At 42.9% G+C, this 21,188-nt stretch overlaps 1 protein-coding gene across 1 annotated transcript in view; it reads left to right on the top strand.

The window, feature by feature from the left end:
- The window catches only part of LOC308407823 (voltage-gated potassium channel subunit beta-2-like), a gene marked incomplete at both ends in the record, with an annotated part of 254,708 nt that extends 234,066 nt beyond the window's left edge, over window positions 1–20,642 (top strand). Inside the window, one exon of the mRNA XM_080899720.1 lies at window positions 20,568–20,642. Within this exon, the coding sequence (XP_080755846.1) occupies window positions 20,568–20,642 (75 nt within the window). The remainder of the gene's footprint in view (window positions 1–20,567) is intronic.
- Window positions 20,643–21,188: the final 546 nt, after the last annotated feature.

Raw genomic sequence — 21,188 nt, 5'->3', positions numbered from 1 at the left:
CCAAGTCTCTGTGATTAATATTATATATATAATGCTGCTGTCCCTTACACACTCGTTGAATGCAATTTGTAATCTCAGTTCGGCGATTTTGTTGGTAATGGACCTGACGTTGGAGAGGAAAATCCTCGGAAGCGGTAGCTTAAATGGCTGTTTCTTTAGCCGTGCTAGTGGGCCCGCCCTGCAACCGCGCTTTGGCCTCCTTTGTTTACGTTTCCTCTTTGTCTTGCTGCTGGGAAGAACCAACCATGGAGACCCTGGAGCTCTTATTATGTCCTCCGGAATGCTGTGAAAGTGGTGGTAGTCCGACGTAATGCTCCTTGCACAGCGTAATCCCAAACTCAGAAGGTCCTGACGACTGTAGATGGACTCTACTCAATGTATAATAATAAAAAATACACCCATCCACACAGATACATGTAGAAGAAGTAAAAAACAAAACACCGAACATGAGGAGCAGTGAGCCGCTACGTCTGTGTGCGCCGCCATCTTCTCCTCCTCCATCCCAGACACCAAAGATCTGCTCCAGTTTGCCTACTGACCCAACAGATCCACAGAGGACACCATCGCTCACGTCCGGCACACCACCCTCAGCCACGTGGACACGAAACAGGGTAACTATGTGAGAATGCTGTTTGTTGATTACATTTCAGCATTTAACACAATAGTGCCCAGCAGACTGTTCACAAAGCTGATGGATCTAGGACTCAACACCCGTCTGTGTGCATGGGTGTTGGACTTCCTCACTGGCAGATCTCAGGAGGTGAGGGTGGGTAGATGCGCCTCTAACAGCATCACCATCAACACAGGAGCACCACAGGGATGTCCTCTCGCCACTGCTCTACTCCCTCTACACTTCAGACTGCTGACAACACAGTGGTGTTGGGTGCCATCTCCAACAATGATGAGACGGCCTACATGGATGAAGTAAATAGTAAATGGCCTGTATTTGTATCGCGCTTTACATAGGACTCCAAAGTGCTTTACACGTTCAGTCATCCACCCATCCACACACACATTCACACACTAGTGATGGCATGCCAGATTTTTCTAGTGAAGAATCTGGCATCATGGTGCCATGATAACCATCTCCAGCTAAACGCTGGCAAGACCAAGGAGCTGGTGGTGGACTTCAGAAGGAGTCAGCACAGAGACTAGAAGCCCATTATCATCAATGGCGCTCCAGTGGAGAGGGTGCAGTCCTTCAAGTATCCGTCGGTGTCCACATCTCCTCAGACCTGACATGGTCTTCCCACATTCAGGTGCAGACCAAAAAGGCTAGGCAGCGCCTGTACCACCTACGACAACTGAGGAAGTTCAGGGTATCTCCAGAGATCCTCAGGACTTTCTATACAGGTGCTGTGGAGAGCATCCTCACACAGAACATCACGTCCTGGTTTGGGAGCAGCTGTGTTAAGGACCAAAAAAGCTCTTCAGAGGGTGATCCGTACAGCAGAACGTTGCTACAGGATTGCTCTCCCCCCGCTTCAGGACACCTTACACCAGGAGATGCCAGACTAGAGCAGCGCAGATACTGAAGGACCCGTCCCATCCTGGCAACAAACTGTTCGAACTTCTGCAATCCGGTAGAAGGTTCCGCATTATCCAGGCAAGGACAGAGAGACTCAAGAGGAACTTCTATCCCCAAGCCATCCGGGCCCTAAACCCCCCCCCATCTCCTACACACAAACACACACACGCCCTCTCACATCATCCATAAGTGACTGAGACAGGACTCTATTCTAGACACTCTAAACCCACCAGCACAATGTGCATTTCAAACTCCTTTAATTTTAAATATGTTCATATTGTCTATTTTGTAAAATGTTCAGATCGTCTATTCTTATTTAATTCGCTTAATGTACAGAATTCCCCTGCTTGCTGCATACAATGCTACTTCACCTAATGTATATAATATATAATGCTGTTCCTCCCCCCTCCCCTTTTTTTTTTTGCACAAGTCGGGGAGCGTGTCAGGTTAGATTTCACTGTGTGTTATATTTGTATAACTATGCACGACTAAAAGAACTTGAACTTGAGCAAAGATTGGCATCTAGGTCAAAATCAAAATCTGCGAAAGTCATTCAGGAGTTTATGAAGTCATATAAAGTGATTTAGAGCTTTTTCCCCTTTTTCCCCTTTTTTCCCCTCGACTTTTTCTTAATAGATAATAGATTTCTTGCACAGACCCAAAGTTGGGACTATAAGGCAAAAGTTTTATCTGACCATAGTCCAGTATTGCTACAATTAGCAATAGGAGATAGAGCTAATATACCAAAATAGCGATTTATAAATGTTTTGTTGTCAGATAATATTTTGGTAAATGAAATAAAGGATCAAATCAAACTATTTATTTCAATAAATGATATACCTGATGTTATATTTCCACTGTAGTGTGAATACACTATTAGAGCTTATGCCGAGTCAGACTGCACACACAATAGTTTGTTTACAAGTTGACTTCTTCTTTATTGGGATCACACAGGATGGTATGGCGCGGAGCGGATGTGTTTGACTCCATTAGCTTTCAGGAACACCCTGAATTCCTCAGAACAGAACTGCGGTCCGTTATCACTCACCAGGACGTGGGGAATGCCATGGCGACTAAAGAGACCCCGTAGCACTTGTATGGTTTTACCAGCTGTGGTGCTATCCATAATATGCACTTCAGGCCACTTGGAATGTGCATCTACCACCACCAGGTACATGTGACTTTCAAATGGACCCGCAAAATCCACATGGATCCGTTCCCACGGACAGGAAGGCCACAGCCAAGGGTGTAAAGGTGCTAACCCAGGCTCTTTTTGCATACGCTTACAAGAGTGGCAGGCTTTAGCTTGAAGCTCAATTTGAGAATCAATGCCAGGCCACCAAACATAGCTGCGAGCTAAGCTCTTCATCCTCACCATCCCTGGATGTGCAGTGTGGAGCTCTTTCAGGACATGAGAGCGCAGCTTAGGTGGCACAACCACCCTCACGCCCCACATAAGGCATCCCTGCTGTATTGTGAGTTTATGTCTGCGCATCAGATAGGGCGACAGCTCTTGATCTGTGTCCTTTGTTGCTGGAAAACGTCCAGTTATTACCATTTCCAGCACACGAGACAAAGTGACATCAGACAAAGTGTCACGTCTGATCTCGGCGACACTGACTGGTAATGTGTCCAGCTGAGATGCGTAGAATACCTCAACTGCTCCCTGTTTCTCTTTCTGTGCAAGGGGCAGAGGTAAACGTGACAGACCGTCAGCATTGGCGTGATGTGCCCCCTTCCGATACTGTAAGGTGTGTGTGCTGACAGAAGGAGCGCCCAACGCTGCATTCGCACAGCTGCCATTGATGGTGTACCTTTTACTGGACTCAGAATTGAGGTCAGTGGGCGATGATCAGTGAGCAAGGTGAACTTGTTACCATCGAGATGCTGGTGAAACTTGCGCACTCCAAAAACAATTGCCAACGCCTCCCTCTCGATCTGAGCATAGTTTCGTTCAGCTTTGCTGAGGGTTCGTGAAGCATAAGCAATTGGCCGCTCTTGGCCATCAGGCATGACATGTGAGAGCACGGCTCCAACGCCATATGGTGAAGCGTCACATGCCAAACAGAGAGGCAGTTCAGGATTGTAGTGGGTGAGTATTTTTGGTGAGGCCAGACGTTCTTTAGCTTTCTGGAAAGCTGACTCGCAGGCTGATGTCCACTGCCATTTCTTCTCTTTACTGAGTAGCTCATTCAGCGGCTTCAGGACTGTAGCTAAATCAGGTATGAAACGTCCATAATAGTTGAGCATTCCCAGAAAAGAACGTAACTGGCTGACATCAGCTGGTGCTGGAGCTTCCATAACGGCACGCACCTTTTCTGGTGATTTGTGTAACCCTGCCGCATCAATTATGTGGCCCAGGTATTCCACCGATTCTTGGAAAAACAGGCACTTCTCCTGTTTGAGGAGGCCATAGTCCTCCAGCCTGCCCAAAACTGCCTTAAGGGTTCTCAGGTGTGTCTGTTTATCTGGACCACTGACGAGGATGTCATCCAGATAACAATGTATGGTAGGCCGAGAAGCACTTGATCCATAGCCTTCTGAAACAATGCAGGTGAAGACGCCACTCCAAAAGGCAAGCGATTGAAACGGAACAGCCCTTTTTGTGTCGAAATAGTCAGCAGCTTCTTAGACTCCTCTTCTACCTCCATCTGTAGGTAGGCATTTGCTAAGTCTAGCTTACTGAAATGCTGACCTCCTGCTAGAGAAGCAAACAGGTCCTCAATGCGTGGAAGTGGGTACTTATCCACACAGAGCTGCGAATTAAGAGTGACCTTGAAATCACCACAGAGTCTCACTGAGCCATCCTTCTTGTTGACAGGGACCACGGGCGTAGCCCAATCACTATGCTCCACTGGTGTGATCACCCCAAGCTCAGTCAGGCGTTTCAGTTCTGCCTCCACCCGAGGGCGGAGAGCATAAGGCACGTTATGTGGTGGACAGAATTTGGGGACACTATCATGCCTAAGAGTCAATCTGGCTTTAATTCCTTTCATTGTGCCCAGCTCCTTAGAGAAAACGCCTGAGTGTTTCTTTAGCACAGCCTCCAGATTGTCATTTCCGCTTTGTTCTCTGGCATGGACCATCTTTAAGTCTTTCCAGTTCAGCTTAATCACTCTCAGCCACTCCCTACCAAACAGTGGTGGAGCATCCACCTTTACCACGTACAAGGGTAGAGTTGCGCGCTGCTTATTCAGTTCAACTTGCACCTTGATGACCCCTTCTGGTGCCAGCGGCTCCCCAGTGTACGTTTTCAGCATGATGTCAGTGGGTTGCAGCGGCAACTGACTCAGCATACTTTTATATTGTTCCCATGGAATCAAAGACACAGCAGCCCCTGTATCCAGCTCCATCTCCATTTTCTTCCCGTTAACTACAGGCATTAGGGAGATACGTGAATATTTCTCTTTTCGTGACAAAGAATACAGCTCCAATTCACTATCAGTGTCGGGTCTGGTTCCTTCACTTTCACTCTCCTCTGCAGCAACATGATGAATTCTCCTCTTTTTGTCCTTTGCTCTGTTTTTAACTGCATTGCCTTTCAGCTCAGGCTTCCCCTCTTTCTCTTTCCTGTTCCAATCTTGGCTGCTTCTGGCTCTACCTTTACACATGCGTTTCGTGTGGCCCTTCCTTCCACACTGGTGACAGTCACGGTCTTTGTACCAGCAGTCATCATCAGTATGATTAATTTTCCCGCAGCGGCGGCATTTATCACCTTTTTGTGACAGCACCGCATTCACTTTAAGGGAACCACTCAACTGCTGCACTTCACATGTTGCTGTCTCTGCCGACACAGCATAATCAACTGCTTTGCGAAACGTCAGATCCTTTTCAGTCAAAAGACGCTTCTGCACAGTTTCACACTTTAATCCACACACAAATCTGTCTCGTAGAGCATCTTCCAGATACGCACCAAACTCGCAATGTTCTGACAGTCTTTTCAGCACCGCCACATACTGTGCGACCGTTTCTTCTTCCCCCTGATTCCTCTTGTGAAACTGGAACCTTTCAGCTATTACCAGCGGTTTGGGAGCAAAATGAGCTTGCAAAACACCCACAATATTGTCATACTGCATTGTCCCAGGCTTGCTTGGCGCCACTAGATTACGCAGCAGACCGTACGTCTTGGGACCCATCACACTCAGCAGCACCGGGACCCGTTTCTCAGGCTGAATGTCATTAGCAAGGATGTAATGCTCAAAACGTTCAATATACATCGCCCATTGCTCACCAGCATCATCAAAGGGGTCCATCTGCCCAATCATTCCAGCCATGATGTATCCGCTGTCCACAGCCAACACTGTCGTTTCTGACTCGTCGGCGAAAAAGCAGCTAGTAGCTAGCTCTGATGCTAATTCACCACGCGATCGTCCGTTTTCCGTCCAAACTCGGCCACGCAGTCAGTTCATGCTCAGTAGACGGCCAAGTCTTCCAGACGTCACAACTCGTCGCCAATTTATGTTATATTTCCACTGTAGTGTGAATACACTATTAGAGCTTATGCCGAGTCAGACTGCACACACAATAGTTTGTTTACAAGTTGACTTCTTCTTTATTGGGATCACACAGAAGTAACACACACACATAACTGGGCGTGGTGCCCCCTACTGGCGATGGCTTGCATAGCACACAATAATTCTTGGTTCATACATAACACCTGAAATTACGAGATCCACATCATGGGACACATTAAAAGCCTACTTGAGAGGCCAAAACATCTCACTGAGTTGTCATAGACACTAGCAATGAAAAGAAAGAGAGTCAAACATAACAATGGAACTTTTAGAAATAGATCAAGAATATGCCATCTCCAAACTTTATAAAAAAGGTCTCACTGCAGACAGAACTTAAATTGCTTTACACAAACGACACAACAAGATTACACTTTACCCTACCGCCTACTGGTGTTGGCCAGAGGGGCCGATGGCGCGATATGGCAGCCTCGCTTCTGTGTGTCTGCCCCAGGGCAGCTGTGGCTACAAGTGTACAAGTGTTGCCTCCACCAGTGTGTGAATGCGAGAGTGAATAGTGGAATTGTAAAGCGCTTTGGGTGCCTTGAAAAGCGCTATATAAATGCAATCCATTATTACTTACACAATTTTGTCATAAGCACTATGAACACGGAGAAAAAACAGGTAGTTTACTAGCAAGGAAAATTAAAGAAGTTACAGTATCCAGATTGATCACAGAAATAAGAACTAGTACAGGGCAAATAACAACTGATCCAAAGATAATTAATGATATATTCCGAGAATATTACGCAGCACTTTACTCCTCAGACTCACAAAAAGATCCAGACATAATTGAAAGTTTTTTCGATTCTATCCAAGTTCCATCTATCAATATAGAACAGGGGTAGGCAACCTTTCTGATGAGGAGTGCCATTTAAAGTTTCCTCAGAAGTCAGTGTGCCATACGATTGCATTAGCAATAAATTTAATAACGCTCTATATTAACGGTTACACACTATATAGAACCACTTTATAGAATTATATTTGTTCGCAGATGTTGGCAGCTATCAGCAAATAATTATCAGCTATTTTGAAACAAAAAAAAGACACTTTTTATCCAAAACAAGAACTCTATAACAGCAAATGAACTGTACAACAGAAAATACAAATGCTATTTATGGTGTCCTCACAACAATGATAAGAAAAATAAACTGGGCCAATATGGCATGTTTGTTAATACACTCTGATCTCTGGTCTCCCACTCAGAGACATAGGTCTCCAAGTGTCCAGCATTCAGATGGCTACCTGAGGACATTCATGTGAGAGAAAATCTGCTCACACAGATATGTAGAGCCAAATACTGTCAATAAGGCCTCTGCAATGTACTTGTCAGGTAGTGATGTCCAGCAGTTGAAAATGCACGCTCCATGAACACGCACAGCTATGGATTCCAGCTGCTTCGATGTTATATGTATGATTTCTATACATTTTACGTCAGATAAAAACTTTGGTTGTAAGATTCAGATAATTATTTAATAAAAGCGAGACATTTTAAATGAGAATAAGAAAGTATTTCTTTGTGTCCCCTACCTGGCCCCCTGGCAAAACTTTGCTAGACCCGCCCCTGCATAGTTACCAGCTGTCAGCTACATAAAAAAAAGGATCCTGGTGTTATTTGTCTCTCAAAAACAGTTCTTAACTTCCATTCAACTCATTCACTTAAAAGATAAACCTGTTTCTCCATCACCTGTTCAGCTCTGATGATTCAGTAAGGACATCTACTCGTTCCATCTTCATGTTTCCCTCTCACCAGATATACAAACCGATATCATGACCAGCAGCTTTTACAGCTGTAGCTCCAGCAAACATCAGCTAATACTAGAAAGTAATATTAAATACATTCTAACAACAGCTAATCAAGATTAAATGTGCTGCTGCTGTTTAGCGCGACATCCGCCGGTTTCCTCTTTCTGGCGCAAAGTGGGAGATAAACAAACAAGAGAGAAAAGCTGATCAGCTGATCATTGATCCGTTTCATGATTGAAGAAGAAACAGGAGAGGGAGGGGGAGAGAATGAGAGAAGAAGAGGCAGCTGTGCAGCGTAACGACAGAATAACTCCAGTTTTGTGTCTTTTTCCATTCTAGCTGAAGTATGGGACAAACTGTCCCTTTTCACCTCAACACGAAACGCGTAATATTTTCTCTCAATGTGTAATATTTTCTCTCAATGCAGGACGATTCCATCTTTTTACGGGATGGTTGGCAACTCTACTAACTAACCTTATGAATTAAATAAAGTTCAACATCAGTAACATCAATGCACCCACCCAGCTGTATAGAAACTCCGTCATGTTAGCTAGTACGCAGTACGAGTTATTGTAACTGACTGTAAAAAGTCAGCACAACGAAAATAAACTACACCTAAACTTGGTTTATATCTGACCCAGCTAGACTGCAGGTCATAACTTCTTACCTGAAGTTCAGTTCACCTGACACTCGGACCGGCGGCTGCCTTGGGGCTCTCCTCCTGCCTCTCTCATCCACCTGTTGGCCTCCACCCCTTGCTAATTTTACTGAATCTGAGGAAGCACCACCATAGCCACCATAGTGGCTGTAGCTCAGGAGGTAGAGCAGGTCATCTACTGATCGGAAGGTTGGTGGTTTGATCCTTGGCTCCTCCAGTCTGCATGTCAAGTATTCTTGGGCAAGATACTAACCCCAAGTTGCTCTCCGATGCGTTCCTCGGAGAATGTAGTTAGAAAGCACTAAGTATAGATGAAGTGCTTGTGAGAATGGGTGTGATTGGGTGAATGTGGCATGTTGTATAGAGCGCTTTGAGTACTCCGAGAGAGTAGAAAAGCGCTATATAAGAATCAGTCCATTTACCAAACAACTGAGTTATTTTTACACACTGACCAGCATCTGGCCAATCCACCGCCTTTTATTGTTTATACCGTTACAAAGAAAGAAAGAAAAAGTCACTGGGCCACCCAACAAAGGCCCAGTATGTCGGATGGCCAGTCCAGCTATGGTCGTGCCATCAGTTAACCCTCCGCGTGCCAACTGTGGCACGCGTGCCTAGGGTTGCCGACCCCTGGTATAGACCAATAAGTCTATTGAATGTAGATAACAAAATATTGGCAAAAAGTTTGGCTATGTGATTGGAGATAGTTCTCCCAACAGTTGTGTCGCAGGACCAAACGGGATTTGTTAAAAATAGACAGTTATTTTTTAATATTAGAAGGCTGTTTAATGTTATATACACACATAATACTTACGATCAATCTGAAATACTACTCTCACTAGATGCGGAGAAGGCCTTTGACAGGGTCGAGTGGGATTTCCTCTGTCAAAGTTTGGCATAGGCCCTAATTATATCTCACTTGTTAAGCTGCTTTATACAAAGCCCCGGTTAACACAAATAATATAATTTCTAGTCCTTTCCTCCCTCCATCGCTCTACGAGACAAGGGTGCCTTCTGTCCCCATTGCTTATTTGCACTTGTTATAAAACCTCTTGCCATTCAATTATGCTTCCTATATAAAGGAATAAGGAGATTTGGTGTAGAACATAAGGTGTCTCTCTCTATGCAGACAATTTGTTGCTATATATCACGGAACCTACTAAATCATTGCCAAAAATTATGACAATTTTAGCAGAATTTGGAAAAATCTCTGGATAAAAAGTCAACCTAAAAAAAAGCATATTGTTTCCTAATTGTTCTTCAGAAAAGTTAGATAGCACTACATTGACTTTGTTTCCTTTTACTACCTCAAATACTTATATCTTGGAGTAACGATAACCCGTGAATTCTCTGGCCTCTTCAAACATAATTTCATTCATTTGTACCATCAAACTGAGGAGAACTTTGAGAGACTGTCTAAATTGCCCATCTCGCTTGCTGGCCGAATAAATGTCATTAGGATCGACACTTTACCCAAAGTTTTATTTCTGTTTCAATGCATCCCAATATTGATCACAAAAACATTTTTTTAAGAAATTAGACCAATTAATTTCTCAGTTTACCTGGAACAGGAAGATGCACAGAATAAAAAAGACATTTCTCCAAAGACCCAATATTGTAGGAGGTATGGGGTTGCCCTGCTTTCAGCTCTATCATTGGGCCTGTAACATACATTGTTTTTTGGGTGGGAGAACATGGACCTGATTGGGAACGGATGGAAAGTATGACTTTTTTCCCTAATACTCTTAAATCGTTGGTTCATTCAAATTCAGATCTGGGTAAGCATAAATGTAAAAATCCGGTAGTGCCCAACTCACTAAAAATTTGGTCTCAGATTAGGAGGCATTTTCATTGGTGCCAATGTTCAATCTTTACTCCATTAATTCATAATCAAGGACACACATTGTTCTCAAGATCCACATTCCAGCTATGGACTTCCAAAGGGATAGACACAATTAAAGGATCTGTTTATTGATAATAATTTTCCTTCGTTTCAACACCTTCAGCAAAAATTCTCCATAGAAAACAGAGATTTTTTTCAAGTACTTACAAATATGTCACTTTATTAAAGAAACGTTTCCATCCTTTCCCAATGAACCACAAAGGCTCGCTTCAGATGACCTGTTCCTGGTGAACCCGCTAAAGACAGGAGCTATTTCCAAGATCTACAATCAATTTTCATAAATCGAAAACACAACTACATTGGAACATTTGAGGAATGCTTGGAGCGAGGAACTGGGTATTGATATCACTGAAGATCAATGGACTAAAGCACAAGAGCTGGTTCACTGCTGCAGACACTGTCATGAACCAAAGTTCCACGCACAAGCTGGACCCAGGCGCAGAACACACACACAGTGGTACGAGAGAACAAAAAATAAACTTTATTATAACTGAGGGTGTCCGAGGCTTGCATTGTTATGAATCACGGTTCGGTTCGGTTTGATACTTTGGTGTCATGGTTCGATATTTTTTCGATACAAAAAAATGTTCATGCCTTTTTAATTTGTCATTTATTAAAAATATAAATATATATATTTAACTCAAAAGTACAGTTTCTGATTGAGAAATCACTCATCTTTGGAAAAGAGAGTTTATTACAGAGAAATGGCTCTTTCCAAAATAAAAGCTCTACTATACCCTTCTTCTGGGCTATATTCTCAGCAGCATATTAAACATATCAGGTCCCCATGAGGAGAATCATGTGCTAACGGCTGTCTAAATGACTCAGGTAAAGTTTGTAGCATGCCTGCTTGTTGTTTTTGTCTGCTTCCACTTGTCTTTGCACTAGGATGATGTCGGCGTAAATGTGCAGTCCTATTCATTGTGTTCCCACTAGTGTTGTCAGCGTTAATCCTGTTAAAATGACATTAACGCCATAACGCTGCAAATCTCCGTTAATGAGTTACCGTCCCATGTGTGGGGCTGGACGGCGTCAACACATTAACGAGCTAACTGCGCTAACGCACTAGTTCCCACCAATGTAATTGAGCATTGCGTGGCACATCCGACATACTGTTTTACTTTTGTCCATGACGCGCTTACCATCAGGGTCATACTTCACATGAAAACCAAAATAGTTCCAAACACCAGATCTAAATGAGGGTGGGGGAGGTTGAATTTCGGCTAGCGTTGAGGCAGTTGCCATGTTGCAATGAGCTTAACTTCTGTCTCGCTAGCTTGCGCTGCGCTCAGTTGATCTGCGCTCGACAGTGCAGCCTAGGCGGAGTAGTCGAACGCAGATCCACTGAGCTGTCAACACAGACAGCATCGTCAGAAGAAAAGTTGATAAAATAAATTAAAAATTTTGTATTGTTCGATACATATGCGTACCGAACCGAAAGCACTGTATCGAACGGTTCAATACCGATACGAGTATTGTTGCACCCCTACTATGTCACGGTCCTGGGTCGTTGACCCAGCGTTTTCTGTTTAGTATGATGATTGTCTTCTGTTCTAGTTTATTCTGTTTTTGGTATTCTGTGTCCTCCCTGTGCCCTGTTTGTGTCCCTGAGTTCGTGTTGTGGATTTCATGTTTTACTTTGAAGGTCTGTGTCTGTTGTCACTGTGTTCGGCTTGTATCCTCCGGTTGTCTTGTGTATTAGGATCAGCTGTGCTTCCCACCTGTGTGTCATTACCTGGTCTCCTTGTGTGTGTGTATATATAGTGGGTGTCGGTCTGCGTTCCTTGTCGGCTCGTCTGCGTTTCATGGTGTTCTGTTCCTTAGTCTGCGTCTCTCTGCCCCTAACCCCGTTTCGTATGATCTCAGTCATTGCCTGTATTTTGGGTCCTTTTCCTCCAACACCACGCAGCTCGCCCCGGCAGCTGTGACAATAGACTAATAAGTAATCTGGGAGAGATGGCCTCCTCCTATATCTCCCATATCTGCTCTAAACTTGTACATATATTGTACTGTTCTGTTCTGTTCTGTGATTGTTTATGTAATGATACTTATGTTTTATGTATGTTTGATGTTAATAAGAAAACCAATAAAAAAGATTTTGGAAAAACAACAACAACAAATGAACGTTACTAGGGGGTGGCTGTAGCTCAGGTGGCAGAGCGGATCAGCCACTAACCAGAAAGTCGGTGGTTCGATCCCAGGCTGCTCCAGTCTGCATGCCAAATATCCTTGGGCAAGATATTAATCCCATGTTGCTCTCCGATGCATCCATCGGAGTGTGAATGTGTACTAGATACTTAGCACTTAAGTCTGTGAAGGTTCTCGGTCATCGTAGTCAAAGGAGCTTGCAAAGAAAAGCGTCTGGACTTCTTTAAGTTACTTGAAGACGTTTCACCTCTCATCCGAGAAGCTTCTTCAGTTCTAAGGTCAAATGGTGGGGAGTCGCAGATTTAAACCTAGTGGGAGTATCCCCCCACAGAGGGACAAAAGGACCCCCTGATGATCCTCTAATCGCCTGAGCCAAGGTGTGAAACTGGGTGTGGGTCCCAATCAGCTAGAGTTTCGGGTGAGCTCATTGTGAAACCATGTGAATTCCTGAGGTCAGATTGTGTCAGGATGTGAGTGGGCGTTAAGGCGTCTGGGGAGGGAACTCAAAATTAGGACCCTACAACACCGGGCAGAACATTTTCCCTCTAAGCCTGAAGGAAAAAAGAAGGAACACACACATGTAAAGGAAACACTCAAAACGTGCGGCTATCCTAAATGGGCGTTCTTAAAGTCAGCAAAGAGGCACAGAAAAGAAGATCAGACACAAGCGAGTAGGGATGGGTACCGGTATCATGGCACCGGTTCTGACATAAACGGTAGTAACCAGACCGAAAAGCAGCGCACATTTCGGTGCTTTATTTCGGTGCTTTTTTTTTCTCAGATGTCACATACTTTGAATTCTAGCCAATCATTTTACGTTTCCGAGGATAGTAGGTGGGTCCAGGTACGTACGTTCTTTTAGAGCAGAGCTACAGATTAAAAATGCCCAAGGCGAAGCGGTCAAAACTCTGGCTGTACTTCACAGCAAAATATGCAAACGCCTGCAACAAGTGTTTTAAGGTGATACTGTGCAAAGGAGGTAACACCTAGAATCTGATGAAAAAGCCAAAAAATGCGCCGTATTTGATAGCTTGCTGCAAGACCACACCGAGCACATCTACTGCGGGTGTGGTGCCTGTTATCGGACCCGGAGTTAGCAACATCCCCCAAAAATCCGAAGAGTAGAGTCCTGGCCCCTAGCCCTGCCAGTGTAGCAGAAATGATGATGGATGATGATGGCAGCAGCAGCCGTTCTTCTCTGCGTGAGTAGCTTAATGTTGTTCGTGTGTAATTTACGTTGAGTAGGCTAACCACGGTATTAAATTAATGCATGTAAGGTGACCTAGCAAACACCGTCGTAGTTACATGCAGCTGTCTTCTTGTTTGATGGCAGATACTCCCTTCACCCTGGCCAAAAAGGCTAAAATGACCAAAGAAAAAGTGGAAAACAGTTAAACATGAGAGGTTTTTGGACAAAGTTTGTGTTTTTTCCATTGTTTAAGCACTGCTTCCAGCCAAGAGTGATACCATATATGCCCTATAGCTGCAGAAAAGGCTAAAATTGTTATCTTTTTACAAAAAAACAGCTGAACGTGAGAGGTTTTTCGACCAATTTTGTGTTCTCCATTCTTTAAGCACCGGTTTGAGCACCGTTTAAGCACCGGCACCGTTTCAAAAGTACCGGTTTGGCACCGGTATTGGATAAAACCTAAACGATACCCATCCCTACCAGCGAGGGAGGATAAGAAAGACAGACGCAACAACATTGTCATCCCCTATGTAGCCGGTGTATCAGAAAAACTCAGGAGAGTTTTCTCCAAGCATGACATCCTGGTGCATTTCAGACCCAGCAACACGCTCAGACAAAAACTGGTTCACCCGAAAGACAAAACGCCAAAACACAGACTTAACAATGATGTACAGTGCAGCGAGGAATGCCCAGACCTCTACATTGGAGAGACCAAACAGCCACTTCACAAGCGGATGGCACAACACAGAAGAACCACCTCCACAGGACAAGACTCAGCAGTCCATCTGCATCTTAACACTCTTTCGAGGATGCCAATGTTCACATTTTTGACAGAGAGGACAGATGGTTTGAAAGAGGAGTGAAAGAAGCCATCTGTGTCCACTGTGAGCGACCATCTTTGAACAGAGGCGGTGGTTTACGACTCCAACTGTCTGCCATCTATAATCCAGTTTTGAGTTCCCTCCCCAGACGCCTTAACGCCCACTCACATCCTGGGCCAGGTTTCACAATGAGCTCATCCGAAACTCTGGCTGAATGGGACCCACACCCAGTTTCACACCTTGGCTCAGGCGATTAGAGGACCATCAGGGGGTCCTTTTGTCCCTCTGTGGGGGGATACTCCCACTAGGTTTAAATCTGGGACTCCCCACCATTTGACCTTAGAACTGAAGAAGCTTCTCTGATGAGAGGTGAAACGTCTTCAAGTAACTTAAAGAAGTCCAGACGCTTTTCTTTGCAAGCTCCCTTGACCTTAGCACTTAAGCTTAGAAGTGCTTGTGTGAATGGGTGTGATTGGGTGAATGAATTAGCTGTATAAAGCGCTTTGAGTGCTCGGACAGAGTAGAAAAAGAGTAGAAAAGTAGAAAAGCGCTATGTCAGAACCAGTCCATTTACCATTTATTACAGCAAGTGAAAAACCTCAATACACACTAGTTCAGTGGCTAAGTGAAGGCAGTGATTATGACGTGGGGATATCTACACAAGTACACTTGGACTGATTAAAACAGTATATACAAAGGGTGGGGCTGATACACACACTGACAGCTGGAACTACTATGACTGGCACCTGGCGAAGAAGTAGGCAATGAAGGGCTTATAAAGTGAACTAGGAGTAGACTGTAACTATGAACAGACGCTGTAAACAGGAAGCCAAATCGCTGCCTTGGTTATGGCCTTTTTTTTCTCCCCTCTCTGGATGAGCAGTTTAAGGGTAAGGACTAGCAAAGGTGGCCCCCATCATTTATGGGGGCCACCTTTTTAAGCATACACCCGTAGCCGGGTTTCGATGGCACTGGGATGGCAAGGGGAGAGCGACAGGCTGCCACGGCAGCCTCCTCTTCCAGCCTACCTCCCTACCGGCCTTCCCTCCCACTCAGATTGACTGGCAAACGTGGCCTGTCATCGGAGGGCCGTCCCCAGTGCACTGGTGCCGGTGCCTTCGGCAGTCCATTCCAACGGTCCGCAGGCTTGCCTCTAGTGCCGATCAGGAGGTCCAGCACAACGGTTGGAGGGGGTGGTGATCCCCTCTGGGGCACCCCGGCCGCTTTGTTTACTCTAGAGCACAGGTGTCGAACTCCGGGCCTCGAAGGCCAGTGTCCTGCAGGTTTTAGATGTGTCCTTGATCCAACACAGCTGATTTAAATGGCTAAATTACTTCCAGTTCTCCAGAGGCCTGGTAATGTACTAATCATTTGATTCAGGTGTGTTAACCCAGGGTGAGATCTAAAACCTGCAGGACACCGGCCCTCGAGGCCTGGAGTTCGACACATCCTGCTCTAGATAACCTGGAGCAAATTGCTGGCCCTCCACTCATTTGAATTAGAGTGTTCAAATGAGACATTCATTTGAATGTCTGCCCTAGCAAGTGGTACTTTATGTGCCTTTAATGGTGACCACGGGTAACGGGGAATCAGGGTTCAATTCTGAAGAGGGAGCCTGAAAAACAGCTACCACATCCAAGGAAGGCAGCAGAGTGCAAATTACCCACTCCCGACTTGGGGATGTAGTGACGAAAAATAACAATACAGGACTTTTTCAAGGCCTGTAATTGGAATGAGTACACTTTAAATCCTTTAACAAGGATCCACTGGAGGGCAATCTGGTGCCAGTAGCCGCGGTAATTGCAGCTCTAATGGCGTATCTTAAAGTTTCTGCAGTTAAAAAGCTCGTAGTTGGATCTTGGGAATGAGCTGACGGTCTGCCACATCTGTCCCAGCCCCTGCCACCTCGGTGCTCTTGGTTGAGTGTCCCGTGGGGTCCGAATCGTTTACTCTGGAAAATTTAGAGTGTTCAAAGCAGGCCCGTTCAGCTGAATACCTCCGCTAGGAATAATGGAATAGGACACTATTCTATTTCTATTCTGTGGGTTTTCTCTCTGATCTGGGGTCATGATTAATGTAGCGCTGAATTAGCTCCATGGCTAACTTTAGCATTAGCGTGCAGTGGCACTTAAACTGCTATTATTGTTATCACTGTGAGCTCTCTTGGCAACTAGAAGGCTCTACACTGTACCATCATATATTCTCTGTTCAGACAGCAGTGGACAACTTTAACTGTGGTGTTGGTATTGTTCACATACACCAGCAGACCTCCTCTGTGCTTCTTACTCTTTGTTCCTGTCCTCTCTGAGCGTAGCGTGGCCGTCTAATTCAATCGCAGTGTCTGGGGTAAAAGAGTCCAGCCAAGTCTCTGTGATGATCATAACACAGTAATCCCAACGGTGTGAGGTGATCCGCAGTTGTTGTATAGTGACCGTGAATTGGTGAGGAAGAGAGTCAGAATAGTCAGTCTGTGTGAGTTAGCTCTTAGCTTAGTCCTCAGCCCCTGCTCTCTTCCCCCTCTTCTGTTTCCTGTGCCTCTGTCGCCTACGCCAGCGGTCCCCAACCTTTTTTGCCCGACAATATTTTCACGCCTTTAAGGTGTCGCGGATAAATACAACAAAATAAAAGTAGTACCTGTACCGAAAAAAAGAAAATTTATTCATAACACACGTGAAAAGACCCAGGAAAACTGAGTAAACGATAAAAACGATAACAAAATAACGCTGAAAACCGATAAAACCCCTGAAAACTATACATTTCACACCTGAGCCTCAACTCTCGCGGCCCGGTACCAAATGACTCACGGACCGGTACCGGTCCGAGGCCCGGGGGTTGGGGACCGCTGGCCTACGCCACTTCAGCGGTGGTATAATGAAGATGGAGTCCGTGTTCCTCTGGATGTTAGGGGGCATTGAGTCCTGGTCTTTGTCAGCAAGGGTGAACAGTTTTCTGTGGTTTAGAACCACAAGCAGTTCAGCTTTACTGTACTGGATATGTGCTCCTGTATGTCAGAGGAAAAGTGAAATAAAAATTATATATTATAATGTTATATTAATATATACAAGTATGATTCTTCTTTTTTTTTTTTTTTTTTTGCCTGTCCCGTTTGGTTCTTTTGCCATTAGAATTGTTGTCTAAAGGCAAAGAAAGATGCCCAACGGATTTACTTTACCAAATGGACCATCCCAGCCTTGCCGTATTGGTCTACTTGATTCACCTTTGCTTTTATTGTTTATTTTATTTTCATTTGCTGAACACGGGACAGACTTGACTGGGGAAAAGAAAAGGGAGAAAGAAAGAGGGAAAGAAAAAGAGCGGGGAAGAGGGACAGTGATAAAGAGCAAAAACCAAAAACCAACCAAACAAACAAACAAAAAATACATATATCAATCACCTGGATCACCTGTTGAGAAGGAAAAAAGAGAAAACAAGCAAAGAAAAAGAGAGCAATACAATAAACAACATCATCGCGATGATCTATGTGAATATAACAGTAAATACTAAATATTAAATATTATTGTGCAGCACGTAAGATCGACAGCGCACAGTGTTCTTTGAGGTAGCAGCCAAAAAGGGTGTAGTTTGTTTGCAAGTATGATTCAAAAAGAATAATTAACAACACTTCTTGTAAGGCATTAAAATCAGTCAGTTCAATTCAATTCAGTTTTATCTATATAGCGCCAAATCACAACAACAGTTGCCTCAAGGCATTTTATATTGTACAGTAGATCGTATAATAGTAGATACAGAGAAAAACCCAACAATCATATGACCCCCTATGAGCAAGCACTTTGGTTCTGCTGGAGGTTTCTTCCTGTTAAAAGGGAGTTTTTCCTTCCCACTGTCGCCAGAGGGTAGCAAACATTAACAACACAACAGAGGGCAAAGGCAAGCAAGGGGCTTAAATACACAGTTGAGTAATCAGAAAATGGGAAACAGGAGGGAAACACACCTGGGAGAAATTAGGGCTAACAAGACAGAGGGAAGTAACACCGAATACACTGACATAAGACATGGACCTTCAAAGTAAAACAGGAAACAAGAAACAATTTACAAAGACGCAGACTTGACACTGAGAGACAGACTGAAAGAATAATAATAATCAAAACAGCGCAACTAAAGAATCTGAACATAAATTATGACACCGAAAAATACCAAAATACAAGAAACTTAAAATGCTGAGTCAAAATGACCCAAAACCTTGACAAGACCCCAATTTAGACAATCGCAGGCTCCCTCCCCACTGGAGAGGTGACATTCAATGTCACAAAGTCAGTCTGGATAGCCCTTACCACCACCCGACACATAATAATGTCATGACTGGATATTATTAAAATGGGCTATGCAAACATGGCCAATAACTTTTCATTTTGATGATTCAGGATAATTTGGGCACAAAACAAATTTCATTGTTTAAAAACTTGCAGACTTCACTTTATACAGTGTAGACAATGTGGACTCTCTAAACTAAATTTGTGGGATATGATCTTTCAAGTGATGCAGACCCAAACTGTTGTTGTTTGTATTTACTTAAACAGCATGCCTGTAGAATTAGCTGGAGTCATCAGCAACAGCATAGAACAGTCGTAACACAAAGAAGACAGGAACAGATCAGTAAAGAAACAACTTTCCTGATTAATATAAATGACAATTACTAATATATTGGAAAACCAAAATACATATCACTCAGTTGATGTTTTTCTGTCCAACAGTTCCTTTTCTAGACTTGTAAGGATGCAATGTGGGGAGTGCTGGTCCCAAGCCTCAAAGACAGTAAGAAGCAAGCAGAGGGAGAAAAAACTCTAAAATTATTTAGAAGCTGATTTGATTCTTAATGGCTGTGCAACTGTTACAACTTATAACACAAAAGGTCAATGTAGACCTCATGCAACCAAATTAGACTAGCTTATATAGTACTTATTAATGTTTTTAAAAAGTCATTTAAAAACACCATCTACTACTGTGTCTAAATGTGTAGTGTTTGTTTTTCTTAAACAACCTAATTTAAATATAATCATTACATGCTTGTTAAAAGCTAACTTCAAATATATAAAGTTTCTAAGTACAATGACCAGATAAAACATATGGCAGTGTTTTTATGTAACCGCAAAATGTTTCTGACGACTCAACTGTGGAATTAAATTAATTCTTTAGAAGGACAAGCTAAATTATTTTCAACTATAAAGCCAACATAGACTTTAACCATTTAACAGGCCACTAATCTGGTTTATGGCTCTGGACTTTCACAACAAAACTTGTGTCTAAACACATTTTTTAACAAAACAAATACTATTGTTAATAATATTAATATTACTATCATTTACAATGTAATTAAAGAGAAATCTTCATTAAATATAAAAGCAGTTTACCTATGTTGCTGAAGAAAGGCTAGATTTGACATTAATAGATGCCACAGATGCACTGAAACTATCATAAAGCATTAAAAAAAAGCTACGATTAAAAGCATTAAAAAAGCTACCATTAAGCATTAAAGTTTTTTTTAAAAAAATACAGGGGTTAAGAATATACAGGTCATAAACGTTTATATGGATTAAAGAAGAGAAGCAAAAGAAGCAAAATTTGCAGCTTAGTTTTTCTTTCTTAAGACAACTCAAATAAACTGAGATAATTCGTGTTTTTTTTAAAATAAAAAACTCTTAACTTACTTAACAAATTAATAAAAACTGAGTTCAGTCTACTTAATATTTTTAATTAAACACAACATTGGATTTTACAGTGTACAAAGAAGGAATAGATCAACTAAGTATTAACTCCCTCATTTCCAAACACTCCAGACAGATGGCTGCCCCTTCCTGAGCCTAGTTCTGCCAGATGTTTATGTTTTGTCCCCTTAAAAGCAAGTGTTTCTTTCCTACTATTCCTAATTTCTTAGTTGCCGAGTGGTAGTGATTTGAGTGTTGGAGTTCTTGCTATTATTGTACTGTATTTATATCACAATACAAAATTTTACCACCTAATTTTGCCAAAGCTCTTTATTTAAAAAGCTAATAAAAAATAATAAAAGATTTTAAGTCATGGTAATGCTTTGTGTTTGTTTTACAGGTTCTTCCAAAGATGACCCTTTCCATCGTGTCTGAGATGGATTGCATCTTGGGAAACAAGCCATATAATAAATAGGAACTGAGGTCCTAGAAGTCCCTGAGATAAACTGAAAAGTTATACTCACATGTTGAAAGAGCTGGCAATAATATTAAAAAATAAATAAATCTGGAAACTGTTTTCAAAAAGATATAAGCAAGTAAAATGTTGTGCCAACTTAATCACTATTTGCACTTGTTTCCACTTAATAAAATGAACTTGAGCAGTATGGAATGCCTAAAATAGATACACTGTTTTGAACTAAGACACTAATACATGAAAAAAATCACCTGCAATGTAAGTTCGGGTTGATTCGTACTAAGGAACTGTTTTAAATGTCATCATCTAACTGAGCATGTAAAAAAAATTGCTTAATTTGCAAAATGGATTACATTTGTATCAAAAACATAAACTCCTTGCCTGAAAAGAAACTGAACACAATACATGTAATGACTGTTTATTGGCATGATTCCTTTGACTAGTTCCCACTCACATTTGAATTTCAATTTATTGATATTACTTGATATTACTTGATACTCATCTTAATGATATTAAGATGAGTGAGGTTTAATATGGGCCTGATGG

Source organism: Rhamphochromis sp. 'chilingali', assembly GCF_963969265.1.
Source record: "Rhamphochromis sp. 'chilingali' genome assembly, chromosome: 12".
Lineage (NCBI taxonomy): Eukaryota > Metazoa > Chordata > Actinopteri > Cichliformes > Cichlidae > Rhamphochromis > Rhamphochromis sp. 'chilingali'.
The sequence above is the reverse complement of the archived record's forward strand: the minus strand, read 5'-3'. Positions and strand labels throughout refer to the sequence as shown.